This window comes from Puntigrus tetrazona, chromosome 12, assembly GCF_018831695.1.
Source record: "Puntigrus tetrazona isolate hp1 chromosome 12, ASM1883169v1, whole genome shotgun sequence".
In the NCBI taxonomy this organism is placed as follows: Eukaryota; Metazoa; Chordata; class Actinopteri; order Cypriniformes; family Cyprinidae; genus Puntigrus; species Puntigrus tetrazona.
The window spans coordinates 7,541,229-7,554,904 of NC_056710.1; the positions used below are offsets into that span (position 1 = coordinate 7,541,229).

Here is a 13,676-nt window from a genome sequence, read left to right on the forward strand (position 1 = left end):
ATTAATCATTATACATCACTATCAGTTTATTCTCCTGTTTGATACTGTTCAGTGCTTTGATACAGTCTGTATTGTTAAAAGTGCTATATAAATATAAGTGATTGATGTTTGCATTTCTTACTATCAGCCATTATTATTCCACTCTGTTAATTCACACACACTCACACGCACACACAATGAGAAGCACAGGCTGACAATAACTTTCCTATATATTGTATTGTTTAATATTTTTAAAATATTTATTTTAATGTAGCAATTAACGTTTTTCATTATTTTATTTTTTGGTAAAATTTGAATATGGCAACATAACATTGCACTCTGCAATATGTCTATAAATACATCTCTGACAGAGACCCCTCACCTTACCTTTCAGCCAATCACTGTGTGCATAGTTAGTAAACATGTTGACATCATTCATAGTGTCACGTCTTTTGGACTCTTTTGTTGTTGTTTTTGTCTTGTGCCATGTGCTCTCTGTGCCCTACCTTCCCTTCATGTTAATTGTATTATTGTCTTCACCTGTTTCCTGTTAATTTAGTCAATTTCCTTTTATTTAGTCCTGTGTGTTTGTGTTCAGTTTGTCCTATCGTCGAGGTCCATACGTGGTTTATGGCCTGCCTGCCTGCCTGCCTGCCTTACCTGTCCAACCAGAGACCATAACATACTGGATCACTGCTACACCGCAATAAAGGATGCTTATCACTCCGTCCAACGAGCTGCCCTGGGACTTTCTGATCACTGTTTGGTCCATCTCATACCGACCTACAGGCAAAAGCTGAAATCAGCTAAACCTGTTCTTAGGACTGTAAAAAGATGGACTAACGAAGCAGAGTGGGATTTACAAACCTGCTTTTCTCTCACTGATTGGACTGTCTTTGAAGCTGCTGCCACAGATCTGGACGAGCTCACAGAAACTGTAACATCATATATTAGTTTCTGTGAGGACATATGTATTCCTACCAGGACTTATTTAACTTACAACAATGACAAACCATGGCTCACTGCTAAACTCAGTCAGCTCCGTCAAGCCAAAGAAGATGCTCGCAGGATAGGGGACAGAGCCTTGTATAAGCAGGCCAAGTACACACTAGAAAAGGAGATCAGAGTGGCGAAGAGGAATTATTCTGAAAAGCTTCGCACCCAGTTCTCCTCTAGTGACACCGCTTCTGTGTGGAAAGGTCTGAAAGACATCGCCAACTACAAGACACCACCCCCCAACACTGTGGCAAATCGACAACTGGCAGACGACCTGAACGAGTTCTACTGCAGGTTTGAAAAGGAACCATTCTCACCTCCTGTAATCCCCCTCTCCCCCACACCTGCCCTTCAACTCAGCGAAGATGACGTGTGCCAGGTCTTCAGGAAGAACAAAAGAAGAAAGGCACCAGGCCCAGACGGTGTGACTCCAGCCTGTCTGAAAACCTGTGCTGACCAACTGGCCCCCATCTTCACTCAGATCTTCAACAGATCATTGGAGCTGTGTGTAGTACCTTCATGCTTCAAACGCTCCACCATCATCCCCATCCCAAAGAAACCCAAAATTAATGGACTTAATGATTTCAGACCCGTGGCTCTAACGTCTGTGGTCATGAAATCATTTGAAAAACTGGTTCTGGGTTATCTGAAGGACTTTACAGGACCCCTACTGGACCCCCTGCAGTTTGCGTACAGAGCAAACAGGTCAGTGGACGATGCAGTCTATATGGGACTGCATTATGTTCTGCAACACCTAGACAGACCAGGGACTTATGTGAGGATCCTGTTTGTGGACTTCAGTTCGGCCTTCAACACCATCATACCAAATCTCCTCCACCCCAAACTAACCCAGCTCTCGGTGCCCACCTCCGTCTGTCAGTGGATCAGCAGCTTCCTGACAGACAGACAGCAGGTAGTGAGTGAGGCTGGGAAAATTCTCATCCAGCACCCGCACAACCAGCACTGGAGCCCCTCAGGGTTGTGTCCTCTCCCCACTGCTCTTCTCCTCTACACCAATGACTGCACCTCTAAAGACGCCTCTGTCAAACTCCTGAAGTTTGCAGACGACACCACAGTCATCGGCCTCATACAGGACGGTGACGAGTCTGCTTACAGACAGGAGGTCAAAGAGCTGACTGAGTGGTGCAGTCTGAACAACTTGGAGCTCAACGCGCTCAAAACAGTGGAGATGATAGTGGACTTCAGGAGGAACTCCCCTACACTCCCCCCACTCACCATCATGGATAGCACTGTGGTAACAGTGGAGTCATTCAGGTTCCTGGGCACCACAATCTCCCAGGACCTGAAGTGGGACACTCACATCGACATTGTTAAAAAGGCCCAGCAGAGATTGTACTTCCTTCGTCAGCTGAGGAAGTTCAACCTGCCACAGGAGGTGCTGAAACAGTTCTACTCGGCCATCATACAATCCATCCTCTGCACTTCCATAACTGTCTGGTTCAGCTCAGCTACCAACCATGACCTCAGAAGACTACAGAGGGTAGTCAGGACTTCTGAGAGAATCATTGGTACAACCCTCGCCACTCTCCAAGAACTGTACCTATCCACATTAAAAAAAAGGGTTAAGAAAATCACTCTGGACCCCTCACATCCCGCACACTCCATATTCGAACTGTTGCCGTCTGGTCGCCGCTACAGAGCACTGAGTACCAGGACAGCCAGACACAGGAACAGTTTCTTCCCCCAGGCAGTCCATGTCCTGAACACTTGAGGACACTTATTTATTTAACATACAGATTTGCACACAACACTGCACAAAAATAATTCCTGTTACACTTGAATGTTTATAGTATATATTTTTATTTTCTTCTATATTTTTTATATTTGCTGTGTTGCACATTTTATTTTATTTTTTTGTATGTTGTACATAATTCTCTTTATATCTGTCTTGTCTTGTTATCGTGTTGCACTGTAGAGTTTTTGTCACTAAAACAAATTCCTCGTATGTGCAAACATACCTGGCAATAAAGTGATTCTGATTCTGATTCTGATCTAAGACACAATCATCAGTGACAATCGAAGGGGGCTAAGTTTGTTTTGTTGGGTTCTTCCATTTGGCCTAGCCTTGTCACCCCGTACATACACAAAATGCATGGATGCAGCTCTGGCTCCTCTACGACTCGAGGGCACAGCCGTCTCATGCGCATGTTGAAACCAGGGTACATCCCAGAACAAGCTCTGGAACCTTCGTGTCTGGCCCCTGAGGGGGACCAACTAAGAGATGCTAGGCCTCTGGCCAATTTATTAGAGACTATTCTCTACTATTCTATGACACATAGCCTTCGAATTATGAGAGTATAATAATAATGACTGATAGAAAGACATGCAGACCTAACTCACTGCAAAGTTGTTTTAGCCATTTCAGTTTGACATGCTCTGATTGATGGGGTTTCTGTGGAAAAGTACCCTGTAGTTGCCCAATTAATTCATGGAGCTAAGTGGTTGAGACGTCTTATATGGTTGAGACTGCCTTATATATTTCAAACCACTAGAGTTTAAATATAAAGATGTTTATAAAGATCTCTAAAGATGTTTTTTCCTATGGCTATTAATTCTCTGAAGAGAATTTGTGACTTCCAGGCTCTGTCAGTCCTGCCATCCTGCCTAGATTTTGCCCCTAGGCAAGTTCCATTCTTGACCATGCATCCCAGTCTTGAAGCCTTCTGAAGTCCGTTATTAATGACTCCAGAGCAGGAAAGAATGCTGCACTAGCCAGTGCATCCACTGCACTAGCCAGTGGCATAAATCGGGCCAGCATTTTTCATATGCCATTGGGGCTGGAACCGAGGGGCAGCTGCCACTAGGCAAGCAATGTCATATTGGGTGAGGTATGCCATTTCTGTAGTCTATGAGGCATGTGGTCAAACTGTGCCTCTAGGAGTTCCCATTTAACCAAGGGGGTTGCATCTTCAAAGGCTTTGGCATGAATTGTCCCCTCCTCTCCTCATTTTTCAGATTCTATAGTTTGGATGTTCATGCTACTCTAGGCTCACGTGTGAGTCATTATCCCGGAGTCCTGTCTGAGAACTCTTCAATACTTGTGTTTACAACCTTGAGAGGTTCAGACACTTCAAATGCGGCAAATTTGGTATTCTCAGTACCATCAGATTATTGAAGCACAGCATCGAGAGTAGCTTATGATAGATAATGTCTCGGGTTACTTGACTGTAACTGTATTCCTTGAAAAAACGGGAATAAGATGCTGCGCCTCAGTGCCACACTGTAGGCATGACTCGGCATCCTTATAGACAAAGATCAACTTGAGAATGTTTCTTTTTCAAATCTATTTATAACCCTCAGGTGCATGTAATCAAATGACGTCACCTACCAGTGTTTTTTAAGCAAATTCTTGGTGTGTTTAACACACATGCTTTAACAACCAGTCCATCAAAGAATGTTCTCATCAGTGTTATTGAAACACAGCATCTCGTTCCCAATTTACAAGTAACCCAAGACATTCTACAATTATGATTACTGTGTTTTCCACAAACAAAGTGTTTTTGTTGAAAATTGTTCTCTGATTAGTTGTTATTGTTCTCTGTTTATTCCGCATATTGTGCATATGAACACAAGTTAACATGAACACCCAAAATGTGGCTGTTGTAAAGATCCCACTGCTAGTTTACAAGAACTAGACAAATTCAAAATCAAATTCAAATTCAAATTTTATTTGTCACATACACATACATACATGGTACGACATGCAGTGAAATGTTTTTTACAAACGTCCAGCGTCGAATAGAAAACAAAATATATATATATATATATATATATATATATATATATATATATATATATATATATATATATATATATATATACGAAGAAGATAATAAAATAAAGTATAAAATATAAAATATAAAGTATAAAATATAAAGTGGCTGTGTGAATGTCCAATGTAAAGTGACTAGTGCAATATTGTCCAGTGTAATTGTCCGATTGTAAGTGGGTATCTGGGGAAAGAGGGGTGAACATGGGAATCCCGGTGATTAGGTGCTGGGTGTTCTCTGGTTCAGACAAGAAGGTAGTTAGGTTTATAAGAAATACATAAAACAAATATACTCATATTAGAGATACAAATGTGAGAATCAATCAAATGCTTTCGCATAAATTAACACAATGTTACAAATACATGACTGTATATAAAAGATAATTTCTACCTATGATGAACAGGATTTACACAATGTACAGAACTTAAAAAATAGCTGTAGTGATTAATTTTTAATTTCATACAAATGAATATTAAATATATATATATCAAATCAAATTTCAACATTTCTTATTCTTAACTAAATACTTGTTGGCACTCTGTGGAGAAGTTTCAGATGTACTGGTTTCTGAATCTCTCTCAGGGGCTCAGCTCATTAGGAGGCATTCCACACATTCCAGTCCCACTGCTGTCTGCTCACTCAGCACCTCACATCAGTTACACTGATCACACTGTGAAAATACAATTATATCCATCAGAGAGCATATGTGTTACATAAAACATGGAAAAACTGTTCTATGTGAGAAATCAGAGGCACATCATACAATGAAAAAAGTACTGTACATATTATAAATGACACTGTCCATAAAAATGATTTAAAAGAAGACATGATGCAAACATTTTTATAAATTAATGAACAACAGGAAACAAAACAACAAACAAATAAATAAAGGCTGTAAAATGGTTGCATGTAAAATGTGAGACACTAAATGTGACTGTAAGTTAAATTTAATTTTTGACCTTGTGGGATGATTTTAATTGCTGGAAACAGGCTGCTATGGTGGGACAACCCAAAAACACAATTGTGACGCTGGACTACAATACATAAGTATTTGTAGAAATAGCCAACAATACATTGTATTAGTCAAAATTATAGATTTTTCTTTTATACCAAGAATCCATAATATTAAGAAAAAATCATGTTGCGTCAATATATTTTTTCCTACCGTAACAAAACAGAATTTTTGATTTAATTTGGACATCTTTAAAGGCAATTATCAAATAGTTGTATCTCAACCAAACATTGTCCTATCCTAACAATCCAGGGTCCAAGGTCACAATTTTATTTATTGCTGTATGAAAATTAATTCATATTTGTTTACATTGTACATAGAAATTATACATAGAAATATTAAAAGTATATAGCTGTATTCATTTATAGCTGTATTGTATTATGTTCACTCTTTTTTGTTATTGGTTAAGTTATACTACTAGTAAGATCATGAAAAGTGTTTTTATAATGTAGCAAAGGACACTGATTGCTTGAAGATGAAGCTGCCAATTATTCCAATGCAATTATTTTTTCTGTAATATAACTGATAAACTTTCATGCACCATTTAGATATGATATTATCACTCAGTGTTATGAAAGGTTTGAAAACCTGCCTTGCACATCTTTGATGAAGCCCTAGTGCATAAAAATGTGTCAGCACAAGGTTAATATTTCATATTGCATATTAATTTGCTAACGGTATGCTGTACCAGAGCTGCGTGGTGACAAGTTCAACACACATGTGCCATTTAGTAAATAAATCAGTCACAGTACCACCTGACTGAAACTCAAAGCATGAACATGTGGTCAAACCTTCAGATTAGAGGCACACTCAACACTGTAAAAAATGTCGGGTTTAAAATTAGGTTTGCATTTCAATTTCAAATGCTGATTACACTTTTTTTGAGCCATAGAAAAGTGGTCTCTTTAAAAAAAAGTTTACAGCATTGCATGTAACTGTCAGACCTGAGGTCTAAAAAGTGCAGGTAGAGGCGGTTCAAGCTCCAGAAATGGTTGATAGACATTCAGGCAATGTGTTTAGTTACAGATCGTCTTTTACAAGCATTTTCGTAACAGTCTTAAGAGAACGGATAAAACCACAACATGGAAGATTCATGTATCAAATATCCTATACTGACCTATGGTCTAAATACATCAACAAGATATTACATAATACAGATCTAATCAGAAGAATTCCTATGCAAATTAATTTGACATGTTAACATGTTATGTTAGACTCATCTTTGGTGCTAATGCTGCAAACACAAAGATATTATGGTGGGAAATATCTCTCTGTCTAATACCAGTGTCGCGTTCTGCTTGTTAAAAGATGCTATGTAGCCTCCCACAGTGCTTAAGAAAGCTTTGAAAATAACACTCAATTAGACATGATACAATGCCACCAATATTAATTTTAATAGATAAATTCTTCACATCTTTACTACATCTTTTCATAGTTTTATAGGCCCTGGTCATGTGGAAAACTAGTAAAACAGCAGCTGCCATTCAAGACAACCACCCATGACTCATTACTGTGATTCATGGGCAGCTCAATTAAAAATAGTCACAGGGTGTGACAATTTTACCTGCTCTCATAACAGAAGTAATATAAGTGATGAAACCTAAGAAGAAAATAGCTTCATAAACGAAGACAACTTCCTTAATATATGAGACAGTCAAAGCTGATTACGATGTTATAAGTGTCCATATCACATCTAAACATTTCCTATCATCTTTGTTTTTGATGTGGAGTGGTGTTCTGGTGTTTTGAGCTTTGTGGTTAGCTGTAAGTCACTCTTGGGTAGACAGGGGGCTCTATGGCGGCACATCAAGTTCCCCCAGGTTTCATTTTCATTCCTTCAAATGCTCCCAAAGGAATCTGACTTCTGAAAAAAAAAATGTTAACCTTCAGCCCCCTTCGAAATGCATCTGACATCACAGTGACGTTGGAAATCTTAGAGGTGGGAGGAGTCAGCTTGAACATCAGGAGAATGACTGTCGCTACCACATATATATAAGTGATGCTTTGCTTGAATGCCTTAATTTTGGCACAAGGAATTTTTTCAAGGAAAGTCATGGGAATCCTACAGGATGAGGAGCTGGTAAGGGCTTTCTAAATGTCTTTAATGTCTAAATGTCTCCTAAATGTTCTCTAAATGTCTAAATTTCTATTTAAAAAGCAGTTTTATTAATTCCTATTATGCATTATGAATAGTTTCATTTGATGCATTTGGTTCAAGACTTCAGTTTATTTTGTGCATCTTTTAGATACTGTTATCTTTAAAACTGATAATACTAATTTTTAGTATTCTTTGAAACAAGAATTATTTTTCTCAAACTTCAATGGCTCAATTAAATTTGAAAAGAGACAAAACTTTTGCCGTTTTAAAAGGGACACTACTGTTTTAAAAGGGATAAAATCTCATGTTGTTCCAAACCTGAAAGTCCTGAAAGTTGGAACACAAAAGATATTTTGGCAAATATCTTCAATGAATTTGTACCACAAAAGAAAATCAGGTTTGGAATGAGTTAAATTAGATAAATATGATTTTATATTCTATCCCTTTGAGTGGTTTATGTCTACAAATATATATGTGTTCTAATTTTGTGTGATTTTAGGATACAGACATCAAAAGTGAAAACAAAGAGCAGGATAACACTGTGTTACAGCATCCTTCTGAAGAATGCGAAAGCTCTGTTGAACATCATTTGAAAACCTATAACCTTCAGTGTGACGGTGAAGTCATTTTAAATGGTTTTAACGTAAGATAAAGGTTTCTTAAGCATTCATTTATATACCTCATAAAGCATGTTATTAGAAATGCATTTTCTTTCTTAATTCTGAATGTTTTGCAGACTGACAGCAGCACTAACGACCTCCAGGTGATTATAGAAAGTCAGAAGATTAAAACAAGTACACCAGTCTGCAAAACACAGCCTAAACAAGACATAGTGGTAAGCGTGAATCAAAGCAAACATTATTTATGAGATTTCGACCTCTCAATTAATCATCTCATTGTCTCACAGAATGATTTTGTCGATGAGGATGACTTTCTAAAGGCAGCGCTGGACAATAAATTGCCAATGATCAAAAGTTACCTCGCGAGAGGTGCAGATCCAAACGCCTGTGATAATGTGAGTGTTTACCAGACATATTGAATAAAAGTTACAGCACTTAAATCTAAAGTATTTATGTATTTAACTAGTTCAACCGAACAGCTTTGCACAGAGCTTGCTCACAAGGAAACGTGGAGATTGTGCAAACCCTGCTGGAAGCTGGTGCTTCAATTGAAAATAAGGACAAGGTACTGAATGTTTACATAATCCTTAAATATATTTATGCTAAAAATGTAAATTTAGTTTTTTCTATGAGTACAAACACATATTAATACTTGGGGAAGAGTGTAACAAGACCAAAACATAGAAAACATAAAATTAATGTGCCAATTTCTAATACAGAAATACTCTTTTATAGCATTTTCAAAAAAAAAAAAAAAAAGACAACTGGTGTAACCATCATGCATAATGTTGTAACATTATCCTTGATCTTTAATTCACATTATTTTACATAAAGCTTAAAAAAATGAAAGTGTAAAAGTGTTTTAACAAATACTATGAATTATTTCATAGATATAAATGCTGTACCTTATTGGTCTTGACATTTCGTGAAGGTATTACATTGAGGTTGCACCACAATTTTTTGTTTATATTTTAACAAAAGGGATAAAATTAAATAAAAAGGTCAACCTGAACTGTTTAGTTTTTATTGGAAGAATATAGTGTGTTAATTTTAGTTTAATTTAATTTTTTTTAATGAGCAGTGTTCGTTTCTCTGCAATATGTCTTATTCTTGCATTTATTCAGCTTCAAGCAACTGAAGTTCACTGGGCTTCTCGTGGTGGCAGTTTGCCTGTGCTAGAAGTGCTACTTAATCACGGGGCAAAACTGGATTCCAGAGACAAGGTAAAAGCTGTTGACACCAAATCTGTGAATGCTATAGCTGGTGTGATTTGACATATCGTCTCTTTGGGTTACGCTTGACTTTCTCAGCTTCGCAGCACCCCCCTTCATGTAGCGGTCAGGACAGGACACCACGAATGTGCTGAACATCTCATACACTGTGGTGCAGACATCAATGCAAAAGACATAGTAAGAAATTTGGTAACACAGTCATTAAGTAAAATGAATGAACACTTTAATGGTCATTTTATTGTCATTCTGCATCAGGAGGGTGACACACCACTACATGATGCGGTCCGACTGAATCGCTTTAAGCTCATCCAACTTCTTCTGTTGCACGGAGGTGATTTAAAACTCAAGAACTGTGTAAGTATTTTTTAAATGGAATGCTTAGCCTACCTACCTTTATCTTGCTGCTCGTGTATTATGATGCCATCAGATATATATTAAATCTCATTAATATGCTTACTTAAATGTAAAATCTGTCATCGTTTGCTCACCCTTGAGTGGTTTCAAACCTGTATACATTTTTTTGTTCCGTCGAACACAAAGGAAGATATTTTAAAGAAACAAATGTAACCAGGCTGTTTTGGGTCACCATTGACTTCCATATATTTTTCAAAGACAAACTTTCTACATACTTTCTTTAAATTATCTTTCTTTGTGTTCGGCGTAACAAATACATTTTGGCATACAGGTTTGGAACTACTTGAGGGTGAGTAAACGGTGATCATTAAAATTTTTGGGTGAACTATTTCTTTAAGTTGCGCACAGTGCCATCTTCTGGTACTTACGGAAGCTTATTACTTTTGCTATTGTGAAAGCGGCTCTCTAATGTTATTTTTAATAGCCAAGATGTTTTTGTAAAGGTTTAGGATCAATATTGCTTGGTTACTGTTGCTTTGTCATCTTCAGGAGGGAAAGTCACCAATGGACATTGTTTGCGAGTGGCAAAATGGAGCTAAAACTATCTTTGACAACTTTAATGATGGAGGAAAGTAAATGCAACACTTGACCACAGAAGTTGTGCTTTGGGCACGACACACTCAAAAACCTGCATTTTTAAATTGCCTGCATATTATAATCTGATATCGAAGGAAGGTGCTGTATTCTATCGAGCCCTGCATGACATTGCCTTTTTCAAAACGAAAAGGTATGCGAGTTTCACAAGAGTTGGAAGCAACGTAGTACTTTAACTTTTTATTAAAGCTCAGATAAGGCAGAAAGGAAAGAGAAACTTAATAGAACATAAAGCTTCCTCTTCACATGGAAATGCATTGCCTGAAAAAATTCAGATTCAGATTCTAAGTCTAAGCATGAATGATAGACGATTTTGATATTCTAAATGGTAAATTATGACAGAATGCATAATGTGAAGAACTATTTTGTACTCGTTTAAGTTATCTGTAAATTTAGTTTGCAATTATAAAGCTTGATATAAATGTCATTTTTAAAATATCTGCATCATCTTTTGCCAGATTTTGAGGAAAAAGAAATAGAAAAGAAATAATAATTCTATTTTAAAAAAAAAAAGAAAAAAAAAAAGAATACACATCAATACTGGCTATGCCAATTCAATTTTGGCCTTTTTAGATATCGGAGACTCTTCTTCTTGCTTCTGGGGAGTTTTTGGTTTCTTCATGGTGTAAACAACACCAGATGCAGTGGCTCTCGTCTCTGTTATAAGGAATCATGAAAATGACCAATGAACATTCACATAATTCACAACTAATATCAAAAACACACACTGAAATGTCCATAAGTATAAATGCATACTCGGCAAGACAACTAGCAATCCAACAACACACAAGACTACGTGGCACAGAATTAGGTCTGTACTGGAGAATTGAGAAATAGCTGAGCTCTTTCCAGTTTTTTACCTCCATGAAGCAAGACAGATCGACAGTTAGTAGAAACAGCAGCTTTGGCATCTCCCTCTGACAGGCTAAACACAAGCCCTCTGAAATCTCAATGAAGGAACATAACACTGATACGTTGCCACATGATATATTGATATGATTTATTTATACTCAAATTTAAAAAAAGGATACAAATTGGCAATGTCATAGGGGCCCCTCAACTCAAGCGGCTAAGGAAAAGAACAAACGTTACAATGTCATACTGACTACACAATACAGTAACACTAAAAGAATATATCAGTTATAAGACACATTTTACCTTTTCTGCTCCACTGGACACGATGACATTCTGTGAGGAAAAAATAAATGTATCTTCAGATCTAGCTTAAGACATTTTAATGGGGTTTGTGTATAAAAAGGCACAACATACTTTTCCATTACAGGCTTCCATTAGGCTGATGGCATTGGCAATGGTGTATCTCCTCATAGTGGAGTCTCTGATGGCTGCCGCATAACATGTCTCAAAGAAAACGCCCCTTTCAACAGCCTAAAGTGACCAACAATATAACAGTGATGATACATCTTTAAACAGATAAACAGATCAGAAACAGATCTTCCTTTCTCTGTTGACATTACATCAACATATAGAACAATGCTGCATGTTTTAACGCACTTCGGTGGACCTTTAAAATCACCTGCTGGTACGCTGGTTGGTATAGTAGGTATAATACAACAACTCACCCCATTAATTGGAGCCCTTTTAAAATGGAAAGGCTGTTTTTCAGCTACCGCAATGCAGATAATGTCCACATCAAACATCATGCAGGCTGCCTGACACAGGAAAAGGAAAATATACAGAAATCTGTTGATTGGTTTTCTTTAGAAATATAAAGAAAATAAATAATACTAATCTGATTTTTTTTTTCTATACTGATTCAGTATTACATTTTCCCTTACATGAAAGAGTTTCTCTGTCTTTGGGTACACTGCCAAGAGGTCGAAGCTTTTGTATTCAATAGTTGGTCTCTGAAAAAAAAGAACACATACAAAGTTAACTATATAAACAAAATGTTAGCAAGTTTCTTAGAGCTTAGAGCTTATTGCAACTTACAAAATGGGATGCATCAGAGACTATGATGGTCAATCGATTCAGTACTTTGATGGGAGAAGATTTGCCCTATTAAAAAAAGCACACAGTATGAATCATAGGTAAGTATGCTCTAGAAAGATGCTAAAGTAATTTACCTGTACTATAGGAAATTTATCAAATATGTCTGACACACTCTGTGGCTTAGGGATTTCCTGTAATACAAGAAAAAAAAGAGCATTATCAAATGAACTCTTAAAGTGTACCAGTTAGTCTAACTACTTTATTTCATACCTGTTTCTTCTGTTGTGGTTGAACCACGTAGTTGATTGCGACTGTTGAGTAGCCAACTGAAAAATAAAACGTGAAAGTTTATAACTGAATTGTTTCTTTATAGTACATCAGATATATGCATTTGTTGGGCTAAGATGTTCATTGACAAGTTGACCTGGTATGACCAACTGGACTGGTAGTTGTTTTGTTGCAAGTGCAAAATAGTTTCCTAGCTCACACAAACTAACAACCAGCTAATTACCATCGTCGACGTACCAGTTAGAAAACCCAGCCAAAACAGAACTGCTGCTTTCCCATAATGTTCACTTTTTTGGCAATGTCTGGCTTAGGCCTTCACAATCAAAACGCATTATTAATGAACATCTTATTAATAATTACTAAAGCAGATAGTTAATCAACTGGTGTTAACCGTAATTTTAGCGAATATAATTACCATTGCTGCTACTTACGGTGAGCTGCTGTCTCTATGATGCTTTTGAGTCTGTTTTTATCATTACTGCTGATGATGTTTAGATCCATAAACATAGACATTTTTTCACTATTTTCACAAACGCAAATCTATATCGAGCTTACTTTTTATTACATAGATCTAAACCAGTTCAACGAATGTACTGAGACCCACATGCGCAAACACATTCCACATTAAAGCGTGTACCAGAAGCATGAATCACGTGAGTAAAATGTGTTTTATGGGTCATGTAGTTCGCATATGACTTTTTT

The 13,676-nt window shown here is 37.2% G+C and overlaps 2 protein-coding genes across 2 annotated transcripts; one reads left to right on the forward strand and one right to left on the reverse strand.

Moving 5' to 3' along the window:
- The first annotated feature begins 7,775 nt into the window (after window positions 1-7,775).
- On the forward strand, window positions 7,776-11,266 carry ankrd1b (ankyrin repeat domain 1b (cardiac muscle)). The gene is made up of 9 exons (XM_043253176.1): window positions 7,776-7,858; window positions 8,376-8,519; window positions 8,613-8,711; window positions 8,784-8,891; window positions 8,963-9,061; window positions 9,621-9,719; window positions 9,807-9,905; window positions 9,984-10,082; window positions 10,632-11,266. Exons 1-9 carry the CDS (start codon window positions 7,778-7,780, stop codon window positions 10,716-10,718), a joined length of 915 nt encoding a protein of 304 aa, XP_043109111.1. The 5' UTR covers window positions 7,776-7,777; the 3' UTR covers window positions 10,719-11,266.
- On the reverse strand, window positions 10,904-13,624 carry rpp30 (ribonuclease P/MRP 30 subunit). Its single transcript, XM_043253178.1, has 11 exons — window positions 13,406-13,624; window positions 12,957-13,012; window positions 12,821-12,877; window positions 12,687-12,752; window positions 12,533-12,601; window positions 12,317-12,406; window positions 12,006-12,122; window positions 11,895-11,924; window positions 11,768-11,805; window positions 11,597-11,676; window positions 10,904-11,393 (listed from the first exon to the last, which is right to left on the reverse strand). The coding sequence occupies exons 1-11, from the start codon at window positions 13,485-13,487 to the stop codon at window positions 11,281-11,283; spliced, it is 798 nt and encodes a 265-aa protein (XP_043109113.1). The 5' UTR covers window positions 13,488-13,624; the 3' UTR covers window positions 10,904-11,280.
- Window positions 13,625-13,676: the final 52 nt, after the last annotated feature.

What these genes read in the sequence shown, in the direction of transcription:
- rpp30 (XM_043253178.1), bottom strand. Translation starts at nt 13,487, where the DNA reads ATGTCTATGTTTATGGATCTAAACATCATCAGCAGTAATGATAAAAAC. An exon ending in TGGAAGCCTGTAATGGAAAA is followed by an intron (nt 11,925 to 12,005) that starts GTATGTTGTGCC and finishes TTTTCCTCACAG; the next exon opens with AATGTCATCGTGTCCAGTGG. An exon ending in ATCTGTCTTGCTTCATGGAG is followed by an intron (nt 11,394 to 11,596) that starts GTAAAAAACTGG and finishes TCCTTATAACAG; the next exon opens with AGACGAGAGCCACTGCATCT.
- ankrd1b (XM_043253176.1), top strand. Translation starts at nt 7,778, where the DNA reads ATGCTTTGCTTGAATGCCTTAATTTTGGCACAAGGAATTTTTTCAAGG. An exon ending in TCCTACAGGATGAGGAGCTG is followed by an intron (nt 7,859 to 8,375) that starts GTAAGGGCTTTC and finishes GTGTGATTTTAG; the next exon opens with GATACAGACATCAAAAGTGA. An exon ending in CAATTGAAAATAAGGACAAG is followed by an intron (nt 9,062 to 9,620) that starts GTACTGAATGTT and finishes GCATTTATTCAG; the next exon opens with CTTCAAGCAACTGAAGTTCA.